Source organism: Opisthocomus hoazin, chromosome 6, assembly GCF_030867145.1.
Source record: "Opisthocomus hoazin isolate bOpiHoa1 chromosome 6, bOpiHoa1.hap1, whole genome shotgun sequence".
Lineage (NCBI taxonomy): Eukaryota > Metazoa > Chordata > Aves > Opisthocomiformes > Opisthocomidae > Opisthocomus > Opisthocomus hoazin.
Genome location: NC_134419.1, coordinates 58,590,973 through 58,611,395, shown reverse-complemented (window position 1 = coordinate 58,611,395; position 20,423 = coordinate 58,590,973). Strand labels below are relative to the sequence as shown.

The 20,423-nt window shown below is 41.7% G+C and overlaps 1 protein-coding gene across 4 annotated transcripts in view; it reads left to right on the top strand.

The window, feature by feature from the left end:
- ALOX5 (arachidonate 5-lipoxygenase) overlaps positions 1-20,423 on the top strand; it is a 44,250-nt gene that overhangs the window by 14,177 nt on the left and 9,650 nt on the right. For 2 of the 4 annotated variants that reach the window (XM_075423301.1, XM_075423302.1), the window contains exons 2-11: positions 3,879-3,958; positions 4,028-4,226; positions 6,011-6,092; positions 7,641-7,763; positions 13,117-13,223; positions 16,169-16,341; positions 17,062-17,208; positions 17,305-17,508; positions 17,735-17,821; positions 19,599-19,777. In XM_075423301.1, the coding sequence (XP_075279416.1) occupies positions 3,923-3,958; positions 4,028-4,226; positions 6,011-6,092; positions 7,641-7,763; positions 13,117-13,223; positions 16,169-16,341; positions 17,062-17,208; positions 17,305-17,508; positions 17,735-17,821; positions 19,599-19,777 (1,337 nt within the window). In that variant the 5' untranslated portion in view covers positions 3,879-3,922. The remainder of the gene's footprint in view (positions 1-3,878; positions 3,959-4,027; positions 4,227-6,010; positions 6,093-7,640; positions 7,764-13,116; positions 13,224-16,168; positions 16,342-17,061; positions 17,209-17,304; positions 17,509-17,734; positions 17,822-19,598; positions 19,778-20,423) is intronic. The other 2 variants (XM_075423300.1, XM_075423303.1) reach the window with 1 other exon arrangement.

Here is a 20,423-nt window from a genome sequence, read left to right as displayed (position 1 = left end):
AAGAGATTGTTACCAAAGGAATGAGTTTCTTCCAAAGGACTGGCTGTCAATGTGACATTTCTATCAACTCTTTTGATATCATTCATATTGCTCTTTAATTTAAATCTGAGAGATATATATAGATAGATGTGACATTATAGGAACTATATAAATATGTGAGTGTAAATGAGTTTTTTTTTAAATGAAATTGTTAGCTGAACCTTTAAAGGACATAGGTTAAAAAAAAGGGTAGTCGGGTACCTTGGGCAACAAGGAGTTGGTGAGAAAAGAAGACTAATTTCAGACTTTCTGTGCCATACTCATCACTTGACAGCAGTGGGTTTTTGTGAGTACTTACGCTAAAAATAATGCAGTATGTTTCCCCTATCCAGACAGTGTCTTTGATCACCTCCTTCTTCCTCTGTACACGACTATCCCTGGAACTGGATATAAGAAGATGGAGCCTAAAAATCCCAAATAGCTGAATACAAAGTGAAGCTGGTCTAGACGCAGTTTATCATTTGCTTCTGTAGGTTGTTGCATTAATCTTTATGTGATTAAATGCCATTTCTAGTGATGAACACAAATGTGTAATAATTCACACAGGTTTGTGGATTCATTTGGACAGTGTCTCTGCAAGGTGGTTACTTCCAGCTCAGGACTGCCAAACGCAGTAGGATCACGGTAAAATTGAAAGAGAGAATTCATTTTGTGTTCTAACTGCATAAGGAGGTACATAAGCAGGAAGTGGCTGAGTTTGAGGTACATGGTATGACAGTCTTTGACAAAGACTCTTCTGCAAAGTGCTGTCTGGTCCTGGAAAGACAGACAAAATTGCAGAACCACTGACTCAGTGTGAAACCTGAGCCTGGTGAAGAGTTTGTTGACACTGTTTTTATTGAGAAAACCAGGAGTCGCAGAAAAATGAATATGAGAGAAATGATTCGAATACTGCCTGTTTCTGGAAAGAAGATTTGAAGAATGGAAAATAATCTGGACATGATCTACATTTTCTAGCCATCATCCAGAATTCTTTGTGCCGATTGACAAGAGCAAAGCCGAGAATATTGGCCATGGGGTCATAGGCAGAGATCAGGGTGGTGTTTGAAGTCAGCACTGTGGGAGCAAGGAATCTCCATTCACTTAGCCAGGAGCGCAGGGCTATGTCCTACAGTCACTCACTGTCATAGTTGTGGCTCAAGGCACTATTAATGGGTATTCTGAGAAAAGTCACTCAACATTTTTCAGTCTGTACAGCTGTTTCAAAATCACAAATCATCAATGGAATGAATTTACCTTTATGCATTATCCTTTTAACTGTTCTGGGATAGTGTGGGGGGGTGGAGGGGCTGAAGAGTCAACAACATAAGCTTTCAAATAATGTTCAAAATTAGTACACTTATTTGCTCTACAGAAAGAACTATTTCTGTTCTGCAATGGAGATCCAAGGAAAAGTTTCAGGCACCATTTTAATATGTTGGCTGAAATCTCAGCTCTGTGATTTTCATCTCTCAGCTCACACCCTAACAGGCAGATGCTGTCATCCCAAGCTTGCCAAGGACCACCATGCTATTTCTGAAGCAGTTTATTACCACCTGGTGTGTATGAGTGTGCTATTGACATAAACATTGCAAATTTTTATTGAAGACATGATGGGCATCTTTTTTAAAAGAAACGGCTCAATGTCTTTTCCTTTAATAGGCAAAGGGAGAATATAGCTCAGACTAAGATTAGTCTGTTAAGTCTCAGCAAACCAAAACAAGCACTGTCCATGCCCATTGTAAATATTTGATCCTAAAGTTAAATTAGGCTGCAGATTCGAAGAAATTCCAATATCCTTGTTAGCATGAGACAGCATCATATGAGTTGCGATGTAGGGATCATGGCCTGAACAGTTTTGAAGTTGATTGAAGAACATCTTTGGGGAAAGACAGGCAAGGACAATGTTTCATTGTCTGCAGAATGGACTTCAAAGCCTAAAGGGTTTTTTATTTTTCTCTGGATTCTATGAGTCAATTAGATGTGACAAACTTTATGAAAGCTGGTATATTTATGTGATGGGTTGTGAGAGAACTGAGGTCTGTGATCCCAAACTTTGGTGGACAGATAGATGTCTTCATCCCAAAATGATCTTCACAGTTGGTAATTCATGGATAACTTATAGAAAAGGGTACTTTGCATCAATAATGTGGTAAACTTGGGTTAAAATGGGAGATGAAGGGCTGCCAAGTGATTCTTCTTATTTGTGTCCTTCCATTCACGTGGGTACAAGTTGTTAGGAATCTTTCTTTTCTATTAGTTGAAATAATAAGTGCCATCTGGAAGCATTTAAAAATTACTTTTTTTTTCTTCTGTCTGGAATTTAATCTTTCTTCTCTTTCAGTTTTGGTCCTTATGTGAATTAGCCTTTCCCTAGCAAGTAAGACAGTAACAGTGGGCATGTATCACATGCCTGGGCAAGGCAAAGAAAGCACTCCTGAGAAGAGCAAGCACGATGTGGTGTCTAGGTCAGGAGCCCAGTGACAAAGCTCACACAGGGTGGGTGAGTCTCTACAGGCACTGCAGCATGTGGATGCAATACCTCATCCTTTTGATATCAGCAGACAGTTGGTTTCTAAGATTGTTGACTGTGTTGAGAAAAACCACAAGAGAATGAAGTCTCTACTTGTAACCACATTAAGCTTAGCAGGATCGTCTGAGTAGAGGCGGCTTTGGTGGCTGGTCCTGTGGTTGCCATAGCCAATTCAACTATGATGAGTGCATGGCTACTTCCATTTTCCCTAAGCTGTTTACGGTCTTGTAAAGTGACAGTCAATTCCTGTTCTCCTAAATTGCCTAGCACCACATAGTATCTTACTAGTCATATTTGAAACAATTAATCATTTCTTCATACGCTGGTATTAGCTAATAGTTCAAGTACCACCAGAACTGTCATTTGCTGGGTGATGTCCCCACATGCAGCAAGAGACTGCATGCAGCCCTGAAAGGTTAGCCCTGTTAGGTGACTGAAGTACCCATCTCCAGGATAAGTGTTCACTGTCCTGAATTTGTTAGGCAAGTTAGCGAGGCACTTAAGTCAAACCTTGGTGTAGGGGCAGCACCAGGACTGGATCATTGCATGGTGAATAACTCAAGGTTTGAGGGGCATATGTCTCTAGGCCACTGATGAGGGTACTCCTGAAGGAGCAGGTGTGGGTAGTCTTAGCCTTCAGTACCAGCTGAGTGCAAGGTCCCTGTGACCAGACCCTTAGCATGGGAGAGGACTAAACAGGCTAGCTACTGTGCAAGACTGGGCTGAGGTCCCTCTGTGTTGCAGCAGTCAGGCCTTTGAGCTAACTCCCAACTGAGGAAGGAGCTAAACCACATTTCCACATGTTGGCTTGTTTTCTGTGAAAGGCTGAATGCGTAAATACACTGAAGTGCTTCCAGAGCTAGATGGGGTTCTTGTGAACCTTGTTTTCAGTTAGCGACTTAAATTCCTTTGTATATCTGAGCCATACAAACATTAAATGTGTCATTGTCCTCATTTATAAAATGGAGAACTGAAGAAGATCAGCCACAGGAAGCACAAGACAAAGGGAATTTAGGTGATCTGGATACTGTCCTCAATCTGACAAACTTATGACTCAAACACACAGGTCGTTTAATTCCTAGTCCAATGTGTTAATCTCATGATAATCTTTCCACTCCAGTTGCATTAATAGATGTGCCCTAGTGATACCTCTTTCAACTAGTGCTAGGAGAGTAGTAGATGATTTCACTGTCTGCACGTTTTTCTCAGACTTGCAGAGATTTCAAGGAGTAATATCATTTTTAGGTTGCATACACAAATGTTTCTCCATTTCTGGAGTTCCTTGCGTATTCTTATTTGTTCTTTTATTCTTTCTGTTGCATTGCAGACCAATAACAGGTCTTCCTTTTCTCACCCACCTGAAGCTGGAAAATGCTGTTGTGCCCATGCCGTATCAGGAAGGGCCAGGTACGCTTGTGTAGTGCTGGTTGTGCTTCTGCGTGTGCACTGGATCATTGATTGTATTCTGCTCTGTAGGTTGACTCCTATGATGTGACTGTGGAAGAAGACCTTGGAGAAATTCAGCTAATAAAAATTGAGAAGCGAAAATATTGGTACCAGGATGACTGGTACCTGAAGTATATCACTGTAAAAACACCAATGGGTGACTATTTGGAGTTCCCATGTTACCGTTGGATTACAGATGAAAAAGAGATTGTCCTTCGAGATGGAAGAGGTGAGAGCCATAAGAAACCTAATTTGCTGTGGAGCATCCTGAATTCTTCCACCTCTCCTTCTCCTTTCCCCGTACACCTCCCAATCTTCTCTCTCATGGGAGACCCACTGTCAGTCCCCTTTGGCATCCTAGGGAATGGGCTCTCCTTGCTGACTAGGACTGCATTCTGAGCATTTTGATGGGTTGGACACTGGCATTTGAGTTGGATATTTTGGGAAGCACTTGCAAGGAAGAGTCCTTATGCTGGCTTGTTACACTGGTCTTGAATTTGAAGGCTGACCCTAATGCCAAATTTTTGTCTGCTCCAGTTCTCCATTGCTGGAAGCCCTTTTGATATGATAGCATTAATGTCCTGTCTCTGATTCATACTAAGCCCCTAAGTGACCCATTATTAATTGCCTGTAAATTGTTTTGTTTTCTTGAGAGTAAAATAAAAGTAAAATAAAATCCCGAAGTGGGTGCAAGGACTGACTTGAAACAGCAGCTTGACTTTTCACCCCTTCTCTGCACGCTGTCAAGCCTAGGAGAAGGCAGGGTGAAGTGGATATGACCGGTGCAAGTAGTGGTGACCAACTGAGAATCTGTGCTCTGTTGAGAGTGGCCTGTTGGACCTGAAACATGGTTTAACTGTCTCTGATGACCTGCTTGGTGTGGTTAGGGTTGGGGCAGACATTTGTCACTGACATTGGCTTGTTCCCCTCTGTGCTTCCTAGGGTAGGCTAACTGCTGTAGTGGTCTGCAGCAGGAGCGCCGGAAAACAGCTGAAACAATGCATGAAGTGGTAGGAATGAAATGTTTATCTTCCATTAAGTTTTTGGCTACTCCTGGTTGAGGAATTTTGCATTTGAAGCTTTTTGTCCTATAATCACAACTATGTGTTGGTTTATTTTTGGTCTTCAGAGGGACTTTCCATTTTTCATAATTTTATTTAGGACACCTGTAACACTTCCATGGAAAGCAGCTTTGTGTGGCTTTCAGAGTATGATGAGGTAAGGGGCAAAATCAAGAGAAACCCTTTGGGTAACTTGAACACAACCATCTGGAAACTGTTAGCCATGTACGTTATCAGTTGTATTACCTCTGATATTTCCAACTCCAAACCCCAAACAGCTATTTCTATGAAACTCCTGCTGGCTTTATCTGCCTTCCCATTTGTGTATGTAAAGTGGGTCATGTACCTTGCCCTTTGTATGATCTCTAAGGAAGTCTCTGTGTTATTTAATGGTGTAGTGAATACATGGTCAGAAGAGCAAGCTGTCTGGAAATGAAGCCTCACTGGTATTTTTTTCTGTTCTCAAGAAGATATGATTATTGCCTGAAGCTGACAGGGGAGAGTGCAGCTCAAGGAGAGAGGATAGGAGATGTTTCCTGGAGATGTCTTTTATCAGAGAAGATTAGCTGGAACAAAGTTGCAATTTCTCTTATTGATGAAAATTACCTTACATACTGAAATGTAAAATTAATTCCCATTCCACTAGACAGGTACAGCAAGTGTCTACAGTAGGAATCCAGGTTTTATATACAGTTGAGGCAGATGTTCCTAACTTGAGCTAATTGCCCCTTGGAGGCACAAAGTTAGGAGCTTGTCTCCTTCCACAGATCCTTTATGGACCTGTGTTTCAACTCAAGGTACTAAAGTGGATTGTGTAAGCATTTCCCGCAGAAAATTTGTGAAGGTACAGATCAGAAATATGAAGATTTAAAAACTTTGCTCTCTTCCTCAAGACCTGGGCAGTGATAGGTAGAGGAACCTCGTAACCCTCTCTCTTTTTCTTGTTTCACAGCAAAGCTCCCCAGGGATGACAAGACCCAGATTCTCAAGCAGCACAGACGCAAAGAGCTTGAGACACGTCAGAAAATGTACCGGTGAGTTTCCCGTAGCTCCCCAAAAGGTCCAGGGCTTGTTCTAATGAAGTCACAGTTTAGCAGAGTATGTTCAGATTGTCATATTACTGTAATTACTGGACTCCTGGGTAAGATAAAGGGTAAGTCACCATGTTGGCCGTTTATGTTTTTTACTGAGATGGAATTCACTGTGAGTGATCATCATCCTGCTGTGAGTGGCATTACGAGATACTTGAATCCCAGATAAGCCTGTCTGGAAGACTTCAGGTGGAATTCAGTGGTACAGGCTCGTGTGGGCCCTCTGATACACAGTTGTGCTTTCAAGGATGATTTGAAGACAGATTTCATTTGCCTTTTACAATCAGTTCTCCAGGTTTGGAACATGTTCTGAACATGTCAGCTCTTACCGGCTCTTTTTGGCTGCTGAAGCAAGCTAGTTTTAGTTGTTTCCTGTGCAGGGGTGCAGTGGAAGATCTAGCCCTATTTGAGTGGATTGGAATGTGTTATCAGAACGGAATTGTGAGACCCACCTTTATACTGTCATAGACATGTTTTCCTAATCAAGGTCACAATGGGAAAATGCTGTCTTTTATCAATGGGTAACTCCAGAAGATATTAGACATTTCCTTTTCCTAGAGATGTACTTTCTGTTGAAATAACAGAAGTTTCTTGCACTTGAGTCTCCTTATCATGAGAATGAGGATCAGAAGGACAAGAGGGTCCATTCAGAATTGATGGATTGAGGCTTGTGTGTGTATTGTTGATATTGTTTGACTGAGAAAGGATCTTGCTTACAAATTATGGGAAATAGAGTTGAGGAAAATGTAGTTCAAAAAGAGGTGTGGCATAAAATCTTATTTATGTATGCAAAAAGGAAGCTGAAACCATTTGTAATTCCAGAGAAATAGCTATTTAAAATTCAGATGCATAACTGATAACACACAATGCATTCTGTGTGTGGCAAGCAATTTGGAAATACCATTGAAACTGTACTCTTTACAAATTGCCTTCTTTTGTTTTGAAGTAAAAACGGGGCACAGTGCAAGAACATAGATGGCAGAGAACGTATGCCATGACCATTAGGAGGTAAGGCTCTTCTGAGGAGCTGAATCAAGACTGTTTATGTCTCTCATAGAGTTGCCTTTTGGAGGAAATTAAATACATGTTTGAGTGCTTTTAACTGCTGTATCTCAGTCTGCAAAAATGTAGCCCCAAGAAAGACTGTACACTGGGCACCTGTCTGTCTCTCTGCTCCTTCCCCTCCAAACACGTTTGAAGCTACTGTCAATTTCAACCAACTGTGACAAGTGTTTGGAAATATCACAGATATTAACTTACTTCAAGTTTTGTGAAGGTAGGTGGACAAGCAGATGCTTTCTGTTGTACTTCCGGATTCTGTAGGGTACTAGTACGTATTGATGTGGTATAAGCCACTATTTTTGGCCCAAACAAGTCTTCTGCAAATTTACTTGATTGAGTTGAGTAACAGAAGCAGTGTAGGTAAAGGAATGACACAACTATTGTGCTGGTAAGGTTATATGGTTAATCCAACCTCTCTTGTTTTCTCAGCTGGAAGGAGTGGCATCCTGGCTTTCCCCTGAGCATCGATGCCCATTCTCACAGTGATCTGCCTCGTGACATCCAGTTTGACAATGAGAAAGGAATTGACTTCATTCTGAATTACTCTAAAGCGTAAGTGTTTGTGGAACTTTAGGAGTCTTGCAGAAAATTTTTAAGGAAGGAAAATGATCTGCTCACCTTTTAGGTTTCACTGAAATCTCAAAAGTGGATTCTTTTATTCCAGGTGGATCTGCAGTCACTTAAAGTAGGAAAGAATTGAAGGGATATTTAAAAAACAATTAGTATTTTAAGCTTTTCATGCTTGGAACTGGCTGAGCCTCTGTGTTCACATTAGACACCATTAAGACTGTAGACAGGTGGAGGCGGCAGTGGTGAAAAGTGTCAGAAGCAGCACTATTGGCACCTGAGACCTTAGATTTTTTTACTTCGTTCTCAGAGTCACCCCCTAGTGATAATTCTGCACCGTGGCTGTTTGTGATACTCGAGCCTTTCAATCACGTACTAAAAGAAGATGTTACCAATGCACCCTTGAGACCTTGCTGAAGTAAACCATTTCTGAGCAGCTCATCGCTTCACCACATCTGAGTGTAATCTGTTTGGGGGCAACAAGCGCACTGTCCACCCACATGCACATGTCACGTCATTGAAAAAACTGGAGTCCTGGCCATTGGATGAGCCTGAATAATCCTGCAGAGCTCTTTGAAATAGTACAGGGTTAATGAGATAAACAGGACCTCGCTGGCCTGTGAGTCCCCTTCTGCCCAGGTCACATCATACTATCTCAGACATCCCAATGTGCTACCAGATGGTGGGGTAGTCTGAGATGAGACAAGACTGCTCCAAGATCACCCACAGTTTCTACATCTGTGATTCTGTTAATATGCTGGTCTCGTCATATTTTGGAAAGGCTTGCCTCCTGTTATTTGGGTGATCAGATGGGGATTCTGTCATCAAGCACAGGTTGGTAAGAACTAGGGAGTTTAATAGCAATACTGAGAAACTTGCAGCTGCTAATGAGAGTGAATACTTGCTTATCTGAGTTCATCTGGGGAACTGACAGTGACTGAAACCTTACATGTCAGAACGTCCATGGTGTTGCATTTATGCAGCTGAATTTCACTAGCAGCATAGAGTCAAATCCCATGGCTTGTTCCGAGAGAATCTGACTGTATGTATTCTAGTTTGGAAAACTGGAAGCTTCCAAGAACACATTTGTTTCTGGCTGTATTATCTCTGCTTTAGATTTCTTCTTCCTTCCTCTCTCCCTTGCATTATGATCTGTTTTTCACAATGGAATAATGCTTTATAACATCAGCAAATATTTTTTCTTTTTTTTAGCAGAATAAATCTCCAGCAGGTGTGAATAGGGTGAGGGGTGTGCTTCTGCAGCATATACGGCCAGGTGGACCTAGATCTTTCAGAGCTAATTGAAATAAAACTGCTGAATATCTTTGAAGACAGGGGTCTCTAGCTTTCTATCTAATGGAAACTAGGATGTTAGGAAAATGACAGAACAGGCCATAGAGCATGTGCTCTTGTAGCTTTTTAATGCAATAATAGTTGTTATACCAGAGAAGTAGCTGTGGGGTCACACAATGGGTTAGAGTAATGGTACAAAAGACAGATGTTTCTTGCCCTCCAAGCTTACCCAAAGGAACATGTATTGCCTCAGCTTTGTGTTTAGACTTACGAAGAACAAAATCTCTCTTTAATATGCACCAGAAGTTGAGGTCCCTTCTCACCTTGTGAAATACCTTATTCCTCAAACAGCACTTTAGTATTCAGTGGATTCTTACAGCTTTAAGAAGTTTTAATGAATGTGGGGCTTTGAACGTGGATCTTTTGAAAACCCTAGATTCTGTTGTTGTTCTTCCACAGACAGTTATTAGAGCCCCTCCCTAGAGGAGCCTTTTAGTCAGCAGATATTGAATTTGATAACAGCCACTAGAAATAGTTATTGGGGGAGAGGGAAGAAAAATAACCCAGGAAAACAGTGGAAATTTACATAGTGTTGTTTAGTAGGCAAGTCAGTTTTTTTTATAGTGCCAGAAGAGACCACTGTTGATCTGTAGTCAGGACTTCAATACAATGCAGGTCAGATTACCACAGCAAGTCTCTAATTCTTCATTCATCTTCCCTCTGTATGCAGACTGATATGTTAAATTATCAAATTGATTTTATGAGATTACCAGCTTTGGTAATTTCACTTTCTTTACCTCCCAGAAGATGCTGGGAGGAGACTTCTATGCATATCTGTTAAGTGCTTTGAGATTCATGCAGATGGGACAACAGTACAACCAGTTCGCTATGAAACAGAACCAGGGGTGAGGCCGTAGTGAAAAAGAGGAAAACCTGTCATAGTTGTTGTGTTGTGCTGTTCTCTGTAGTGAATAAACCTGTGGCAAACCCAGGAAGTTCCAAGCAAGGCAAAAGAAGGCAAATGCTGTGCAGTTCTTCTCTTGGCCCAGCTTCAGGAAACAATTTTGCTCAGAAAAGGTGAAGAATAGCTGCTTCAAGGGAAGAAGAGAGGCGTGAAAATATACAAACTTCATACAAGGTCATTGGGACCTTTTCTTGTTCTCCTAGCAATGGCATCGTGTTCCAAGCTTTTACATATCCTGTATTTTCCAAGAGCTGTTGCTTCTAACATAGTGTTAGCCAGGGCAAAACAGCTGTTTCTTAGCTTGTGGAGGAGATCTGAGTGATGCAGGACCAACAGTATGTGAAAGCCGTATATTTGGAGGCTACATTCCCCATCCCATCCTGCCAGTCTGTAGCATATTGTCAGAGATCTTGAGTCACAGCCAAGCGAAACTTGCAAACAATTCAACAGAGTGCAGCGACATCTATTTTTGTCATTGTCTGTAAGGGCACCTCCCCATGAAGTAGGAACCTGAAACTTTATTTCAGATAGCCAGCCATTCGGGTGAACTGCTATGACACAAAATAGATGTTTTCCAAGGAACAGCAATGCTTCTTGCTTGGCATGTTAGCCTGAAAATCTAGAACTATGCTTTTGGTTGGGTGAACTATGAAAATCTTTGACGAATGAGTTTGATAGGCACTATGTAGCTACTCTGTTGTGCTTTAGGGGCATGGGACAACTGTCTGCACAAATGGAGTGGAGATACATGTGGGAAGGCATGGAGTCTTCCTTCAGTTTGAGTACAGTAGGAAGGAAGACAATCAGATTTGTTTGGAAATCCAAGGGCAGATGTAGGGTTACAAGGTGTAGCAGTGGGCAAGGAGCACACTTAGGGAAAAATGTGGGAGCTGTGAGAGTTATATGAGACCTAGTGAACAGTGGAAGAGGGGAGGGGAAAGCCCTTTTGCTTGGAACATGCAAAACTGAGCTTACGTCTTAGACATTCCTTCTGCTGTTGCGAGGTTGGATCTTTAGATGTTGTTGGCAGTGCATAATTCTGTAAATGTACAGGATTAATCCTGTGTAGGTGAGGATAATCCTGAAGGTTTCTGGTGCTGAGCTGACCTACACTATATAGCAAACAGAAACTCTCATCCTGGATTCTGTGCCAGAAATGCAGGCTTGCCTAGCTATTATGGACTAGTGTTGCATTTGAGCAGATTAAGTTCTACAAGCAACACTGCTATTTTTTTCCTTGCTATGGTTTCTAGTATGTGCCAGAGACACCTGAGAAGTACTTGATTTCTTGGGGAAAACAGACTTCTATTTACTAAGTCCTTTGGAAAATTGTTCCAAGATAGGAACTTCCTTTGGGAAGTAATCTTTGAAACATCTGAGAATGCTTGGCATTCAGTGAGTCAAACCACAGTAGGCTGTGACCAGATCCCAGATGCTGTGCCTACTGCTTGATTTGATCAGGCTAATAGCCCCAGGTGGGAGGAGCACCCTGGGCAGGAGAGGAGAAGTAATTACTGGTTCATGTGCCTAGTGTTTCCTAATCTCGGAGAAGTTCTGAAGGAGGGCAGAGGCTCTTTAAGAATTTCCATCTTTAGTGGAAGTGGAGACAATCCCAAGTAACTCCTCACAAGGTGTAGAGTTATGTTGTTTAAAATAATTCAAACTTCTGGTCATGGTCATGCTTCCTCTGGAAGTTCATCTGTGATTCAGACACCTAGTATCTATCCAGAAGGTCCTGCCCCATAGTTACCCTCCCTTTGATCCATGTAAAATCCCTCTGTGTCTCTGTCAGGTGTGATGAGACCTCTGGAGAAGTCATCTCCTGTTCCAGCCTAGACAGATGTGTGAGCTTTACTTCTTAACATGCTTCCAGGCACCACTTGCCTTGACTGCCATCTGCAGCAGCAGAAACATTCCATTCTACATGCAGCTTGTCTGGGTTCAGTGCAAAAGCAGCTCCTTTGTGTGGGTTATGGTCATGCTGTTCTGGAGCCCTCCTCTAGATTACCACTTGCTGTTTCTCCAGGCTTTTGGTCCTCTTCGGCCACTTCTAATCCAGTTCTTTTTAAGGTGCCTCAGTTCAAGTTGACTTACTGTGAATCCACTCTCCTGGGATTCTTCCTCCCTCAGATTCTGTTAGGGAAGATTTCCTATGACACCATGACCTTTCCTTGCTCCGTTATCTGCCCTGCTTATCTTGGTGCAATGCGTGTGCTTTTCTTTGCGGATTCGAAGTGCTAGTGGAAAGCCCAACTTTCTTTTTCAAACCAATTATTTGGTTTCTAGTCAAAATAAATGATTTTTATTTAATAATAACAGTTTAGCAGTTGTGTAACAATTTAGGACTTCATCTTGTATGAGGTGAACTTACTTGACTGTGTTGTAGACAAAATATTTTGCTGAATTAGCACTTTTAAATCAGATGTTTCTGGCTACCAGCCCCCCATGTTCATGTGATGTCTGCAACCAAGTGACTTGGTTCTGGAGGTTGGAAATGAGTGTCAAGTTTAACCGGCTGTCCAAGTAAATAGAAAGCTCTCAAAAACTCAGGCCTCGCATTGTAGGGATCCAGTCTGGCTTCAGTCACATGAGCACTTACAGGAGCTGTTCTCTGTTTCGGAATACTGGCTGGACTGATGCTGGGTTGTGTTTGCTCTGACTTCATGCAAATCACTCAATCTCTTTATGTCACAGTAACCCTCTCTGACTTGGTGGTAACGATGATCTTAGCATACTCAGCAGATGCTAACTACTGACAATGTGTGAAGCACTAGTTTTTCTGACTATGTTTTTTTATATGACATAGGTCTTAAAGCACTGCCATTGTAGGCTGCCTAGAGCAACTCTAGAATGGAGTTCAATAAATGCAACAGCAGGGACTGGGCCCTTGAAATGCCTTTCAGGCTTGCGTGTAAAGCTACAGTCAGCAAATTTGATTCTGTAGTGTGACCAATCTCACATTCCACCACTGAATAATTTATTATGTTTAGGGATATAAAAGGCTGCAAAAGAGTGGATATGGATATTGAGGAAACTGGAGCTGATTTTTTTCATAGATGATTTGTTTCGTTTTGTTTTTAGGATGGAGAATCTTTATATCAACCGTTTCATGCATATGTTCCAGTCTTCATGGAGTGATTTTGCAGATTTTGAGAGGATCTTTGTCAGAATCAGCAACACAATCTCTGGTGGGTTTGTCAGCATTTGGCCGTGTTTGCATTGTAGAATGACTAATTAGTTGCCTTGAACATATCTGATTAGGATGGAAGTGGCTGACCCACACTTCTGCTATAAATAACATGTAATCTCAGACTGCTCATCACACAAAAAGCCCAGAAGACTGAAAAGGAAGGTATGATCTCACAGAAACTAAAATTACTGGGAATTGCTCAGTGACCTTCTCTGCCCTAAGCTATACGGGAGGTCAGGCCACTTGGGCATTATAGTCCCTTTTGGCTTTTAGAAATGTGTTTTCAAATATGTGCAAGTCCCATAAGACAAATTTTCAGAAGTATTTCAACATCTAAACCTAGAGATAGCTTAGTTGGAGTGCTTTTCAGAGCATGTTAGCTGTTAAGGCGTTTTTGAAAGTTGGACCATATATCTCCCATTTCAACCATCGAAATACACAGGATATCTGCAGAGGCATGTTTAGAAATGTTCTCTGCTAAAAGCAAGTATGGTTTCCTAGCCTCTTACACAGACAAGATCAAAGGCTGTTGCCTAACATCCCAGCCGTGTGCTCAGTCCTGGTTGTATTTCTGCTAAAGGCCCTGGCTTCTCATCCTTGTCCTGACACAGGGAAGGTGCCATGGCCTCATTTCTGCTGTCATAACCTCACCTGTATCTCCCCTCAGTCAGTTCTCCTGGGCCATTTGTGTCAATGACATGCTGCTCAGTGGTAAATTGCTCCCAACAGGGGTCACTTTGTCAGAACTTGTTTCAAGCGTGAGATCCCATGCTGTTAGGACAACAGATCTGGTAACAGGTTGCAAAGACCTCAAATGACCTGGGAGCTGTAACTTCTTCAGCTGGTCCTGCTCCAGCCAGGATGGGCAATCAGATCACAACCTGAGGAACCATGGTTCTTACTGGATATTAGTGTGTTAGGCCTGAAAAACATGTGGCGTTTATAAAAAGTGTAATCTCTTTTCAAAAATATGTAGAAACCAGTTGTGCATACTGCATTAAATGTGCTGCTGCGCTTGCCATTTCATACTCAGAAGGAAAAGAAGAAAAATCTCTCTCTAAGAGTGTGAGTTTCACTTTTGTATTCGGGGCCTTTCAGTTTCTGCAGAATCTTTCATACTCATAAAAACTCCATTAATGTAGTATTAAGATATTAAAGACAAAATACTTCTTCTCTTTACCCTTCTTCAGTATGGAAATCTTAGCAGTTACTTGAAAACCCAGTAGAAAGAATTACGGACAGACATGGGTTTTGAAGTTCACACTGTCCTTTCCGTAAAGAAGGGCTGGAAAAACTTTGATTTGTGAGCCAGATCCAACCTTCTGCTATCACGTGTGGCTACATTATTTTACTTTATTCTACTGTTTTATTGGATATAATAGACAGATACTATAAGCTGGTTAGCGTGTGGTTCCTCCAATGTGTGTGAATGGCCTGTTCAGACTCTGCAAAGGAAAATACTTTTCCCTCCTTCTCTGAAGTTTTGCTCCTCTTCAGGCTGCCTAAGGACCAGTTAAGAGAAATAAGAGTAATTTCTGCCATCTTGGGTGTAAAAAAATAAAAAAGCACACAAGGTGGCCAGTGCTATTAAAAAATTATCAAAGCAATTTGCTACATTTAATAAGATTGCTTCCTAAAGTACTTTTAACAGAGGAATTAGATATAATCTACCATTAATTTCATTGATAACATTTCCTTGCTCATGGAATACGCCAATTCTGTGATTTTTAAATGTTAAGCATCAGTCTCAGTTATATTAATGCAACTGTGATTCTGCTTATTTGCTAACCTTGGCAGAAACAGGCCTAATGGAGAAGGTAGTCAAAGGCATTTTTCTGTCATGCAGTTTCTATGCAAGGTGGTGAGTAAATTTTTGCTTGGTGTAGACTTGAGATACAGCTCCAGAGTCATTATGCAATAAACAGAGATGATGTAAATGTCAACTTTAAATAAACTTTTTTCCACTCTGTTAGAAAGAATTATGAGTTTTAAGCCTTTTGTGGTTTTTTTTTTTAATTATCACTGCACTGTATTTATTCAGGCCTGTCTTTTTCATCTTTTCACCCTTTGTAGAAAAACAAATTGCTTTCAGAAGAAGTTCTGCCTTGTGTGAAAACAGGCAATAGTGCAAAACATTACTTGGCTCATTTTTCCCCTGGGGATATGAATGGAATTTTTCACATTAATCATGTTTTCACTAACTTTGAACTTGTAGGCTGAAGTGGTGACATGACACTGTGAAACAGAACACTGCAATTGTGGAAAACATTCAGTAGTACTACATACATAATAGTAAAGAGATGGAGTACCCAAAACTAGCATTTTAAGAAGAGATGTTAATCTGGGTTTATATTAGCAACTGAAAAATAAACAAAGGGGAAAAAAGTTAAACAGGCAAACCAACAAATTAGCAGTTTTACTGAGTCAAAGTCAAAACCCTTCCCTAGTTGTCCCTCACCCAGCTGCAGCTGAGAGAACTGCTTCAGACACTGCTCTTCTTTCCCTGTACGTGTTGCTCTGTATTTCCCTTCTCCTGCCTGGGCCATCTTTTTTGGATTCATATCTCTGTACTGCATACCCTGAGAATTTGAAGAGCGAGATTTAAAAATTTCATGGAAGATCCAAGAAGGTGATCTGCAGATGAAGAGAGTGTTTTTCATAGGAGTGGAATGTTTTCCTCCTCATTGCTTCTGTGCTTGGAGAAACAAATTATTATCAATTTCATTTTCTCAAAGTGAAAAGCAAATATTACATTGCCCATTTAACTTTAGTGTTTTTTTATTATAATTCTATGGCACCTTTTGAATCCTTTTCTTGTTACTTGCTTTAGTCAAAGTTGCAGTGCAGCTTAACAAAAGGTCAGGAGGAAAGGAGAAACCCTACAATGCAGTGGGATATTGATGCAGTGCAGATATTGATGCAGCAGGCATGTTTTGCCTTTAGAATACGTGATGCAGCACTGGAAGGAAGATTTTATGTTTGGCTACCAGTTCCTGAATGGATGCAATCCTGTACTGATCCAGAGATGCACAGAGATACCCAAGAAGTTGCCTGTGACTATGGAAATGGTAGAGTGCAGTCTGGAGAGGAACTTGACCCTGGAGGAGGAAGTGGAGGTATGGCTCTGAGTGAAGCTGGACTTCATCTGTTTCTTCTCATATCCTCTAACCTCCAAACCTCGTTCTAGCTGGCTTCAGTCGTGTCTTTCTTCAGGCTGTATGGTTGACCATGGTAAAGCTGGTTGTCTCTGCAGACTGGCAACACTTCTGCTGACTGTTTTCTCCTGCCATCCTGGAGCTACAGGTCATGCCTTTCTCCAGATCCAGTTAAAGAGATGTCACCAGGAGGTGAAGGGTCCATTTTCAGTGGTTTCTTCTGAAAGATTAGGGATTGACCAACTGCCTCAGACAGGAAAAGTGCCTCTCCCTTTCCTGATAGAGTCTTACTCTGTTATCACCCATAGGGTTGAACGAACATTCTGAACAAGAGTTGGCAAGCATGATGCCTTGCTTTTATTTTTACGATGAGCACGGGGGTCCCTTCACCTGGCAGCATGAAACTTGTTTGCATCTTACTGTCACTGCATGCATGCCAAATACATAGTCACTCTTTGCTGAAAGGCTTACTATCAGGCTCAACAGACACAAGTCACGTAGTTTGTGTAAAGGTGTCTCAATGGCATCCCTGAGACACCATGAACAAGGACCGGCCAGTGGCCACGTGTAACCACAGAGCACAAGCCAGCCTCTGACAAAGACTTCCTGACCTTTGATTCCGAGCCTTACTGCTTGCACTCTGTTAAAACACATCAAGATTTTTTCCCTCCCTCCCCGCAGCAAGGAAACATTTTCATTGTGGACTACGAGCTGCTGGATGGTGTGGATGCCAATAAAACAGACCCATGCACTATACAGTACTTGGCTGCACCCATCTGTCTGCTGTATAAGAATCTGGAGAATAAGATTGTACCCATTGCAATCCAGGTGAGTTTACTGTCAGGGTCTTTAAAGGGACGAATCACTTGTTGTCTCATCTAAATATGAACGACCTGGAGTTTTGTATTCTTTTATATCTTTCAGCTTGGTCAAAAGCCTGGGCCAGACAATCCCATATTCCTTCCTTCAGATGCCACATATGACTGGCTGCTAGCTAAAATCTGGGTTCGCTCATCTGATTTCCATATCCACCAGACAGTTACCCATCTCTTACGGACACACTTAGTCTCAGAGGTGTTCAGCATAGCTATGTTCCGTCAGCTGCCTGCTGTACATCCCCTTTTCAAGGTTGGTTCTTGCATGAAGTAATGTATGTGGGTCAGCGAGGTTATCACGTTAGCTTGACAAACCGAAAGGAAGTCCTGGTGGTAGCTCAACTGAGTTTGGCTGGCTACCCTGCAAGGCAACATACACTTCAGATACCAGGACTTCCGGGACTTCAAACTTTACACCTGATTGCTGTTGAATTCAGTCAGAGAATTTACCTTCTTTCATTGTTTGTCCCATTTGACAGCTCTTGGTGCCACATATGCGGTTCACAATAGCCATCAATACCAAAGCCCGAGAACAGCTTATCTGTGAATGTGGCCTTTTTGATAAGGTAAGTAAGCCCCTTTGCAGATCTGCATTATTCTTCATGGTTCCATGTATATTTTTATCCATTAACCACCAAATATTGCCTTGTTTTTTTACTTTTCTACTAAAGGACAAATGTAACTAATATCACCTGAGGAAATGGCACTCAAAACTGATGCCTTAAATTAACTCATGTCGTGTTGTGCTAAAGATGGTATCTTTTACCTCTAAGTAGCCAGCTCAGAACTAGCCAATGTCAGTAATGAGTCAGAATCTCACTTACTCATAGCTGGTGTGGTTTTGGGGTATGAGTATAGGAGTGCAAGGTAACACAACATGCACATACATCCCTGCACATGTATGCACACAGTGAAGTCCCCAGTTTCTTGCAAGTACCCAGTTATTCATCTACGGGCAGGATGGTGAGCAAAAGAATTTGTGATTGCAAAAGCAAATTTGCATCTGAGGAAGATGTGTAGATAAGACAGATTTCTAAGCCCACAAATACTAGGTGCAGATTCCAGCCTGTCTTCTTGAATTGCCATAAAAAGCAGATCTGCAGATCTGCTAGGATTAAAATTCATCTTTGCCTGAGTCAGTGAAACATAATTCTATATCATGGACTGCAGTGCAGCTCTTAGGTCACATCTGAACATCTAAATCTGACTGCACTGGGATTTAACATGTACCCAGCTTTTCCTCCTTTGGCTCCCTCAGAAACGGCGCGCTGCATCTAGGAACTGCAATGGATTGGCATGCAGCAGTCTCTGTGACAACATGCTGACAGCAACTGGGAAGTTTGTTTCAGAAGTCCTTTGAAAAAGGGAACCCATGTTTCAGGACAACTCTATCCCCCTTACACTTCGGTCACCAGACCAAAAATAGCTACCATGCTCCAGATTTTTTCAGCCAAGGAGAAAAGAGAGGTTAAATGTAGACACCTTCCTTGTCTTCTGTATTCCACTGCTGACTGTGGAGACCTGGCAGACACTCCCATCCCTTTGAATAGAAGCCTAATGTCCATACTTTGTGCATGTATGATGGGTGTGTGGCTAAGACCTGCCAGCAGGGATCCTGGAGTTCCAGAATTTGTTGGTTCCCAATGTAGATGAACAACTAGCCAGAGGTGAGTAAGCGTAAGGTGAATACCGCTGCAACACTAGCATAGTGTGTTAGAAAATCAAAATTTGGACGGTTTAGTGTAGTGATTATCTAAAGAGTTTTGCCGTGCCATTTATTGTCGGTGTGTTGTGTTCTCCAGATACAACATATACTGAAATCCTGGACAGTCCTCATCAGTAGCCACGCAGCAGCATTGATCTCCTGGCTTAAATGCCAGGGTGGCTAACAGCAGCCTGCATCCCTGAACACATTCTCCTAAACCACTCTGTAGCAGCAGTGGGTGGCTTAGAAAAAGCCCTGTTCTAGTACACTGCTGGCTGCCTTCCTTCACACACATGCCAGTTCTGGAGCTTAAGGCTGGCAGAAGGTGCTTTGGGTTGCTTTGGGTTGTTTGGGTAGCTGTACTTTATTACTGTGTTCCATTATAAGCAGGTGCTGTACCTGTGGAGAAAATGTGAATATTAACAGTGATTCATGGGCGAGGTGTGAAACCTCTGAAGTCAAAATACACAGTTGCAGTAAACCTTTGCAGTTTGGTACCTGTGTAGAGGTGTGGTTTTCTCCTTGAAAAACGAATTCACTAGCATTTTGAGTACAATCTCCTGTGAATTTGGAAAGCCAGTCTTGGCACAAAGTGAAGATGATCTCCTACTGTTCCTGTCTTGCCGTTCTTCCTGCAGGCAAATGCTACAGGCGGAGGAGGACATGTACAAATGGTACAGAAAGCAATGAAGGATCTGACTTATAGCTCCCTCTGCTTCCCTGAGGAGATCAAAGCTAAAGGGATGGACAGCAAAGAGGATATCCCCTACTACTATTACCGGGATGACGGCATTAAAGTCTGGGAGGCTATAAAGAGGTAAGAGACTGTAGTCCTAGAAATGGCTGATAAAGTCACTGTCCACTGTCACAGAGATATGACTTCTTCTTTTTTCTTTTTTTTTTTTTTTTGGCTAAGAACAAATCAAGAGAGAACCCAGCTCTGTGAGCCAGCCACATGAGCGCATCAGGGTTCTTGTGGAGTGGAAATGTAAGCTTAGCTTGCCTGAGAGAGTTTTGTTAAGAAACCAGATAAATTAGGCATTAACTGATTTGAGCAAAACCTTTTTTTTTAAATGCCTTAAAATTGCAAGGCCCAAGTTTTGTCAGGAAGGGCAGAAATTCTGAGTCTGGAGAGGTACTGCAAGGCTGCTCTAATATACAAACATGGCTTCTTTTCAGATATGAAACACTGCCTCAGAATTGAATGATTCATTCTGCAGTGGCATTGCATTTAACAAAGGTGTTTTTGCATGGCATGAGTTTCTTGCTAAGTATGCAGCTGTTTCTGGTCACGTGGCTTTTGAAAAGCACATTCATTAAAATCAGATCTTTTGTGTACACAAAGTAGAGGGGTTTATAATGCAAGTATAATGTTTAAAGAGTTCAGTACATCTTTATCTTCTGTGTTTTGGCAAGGGGTTATCTTGCAATATTTCCTGCAATTGTGAGTGCCCATTTCAGAG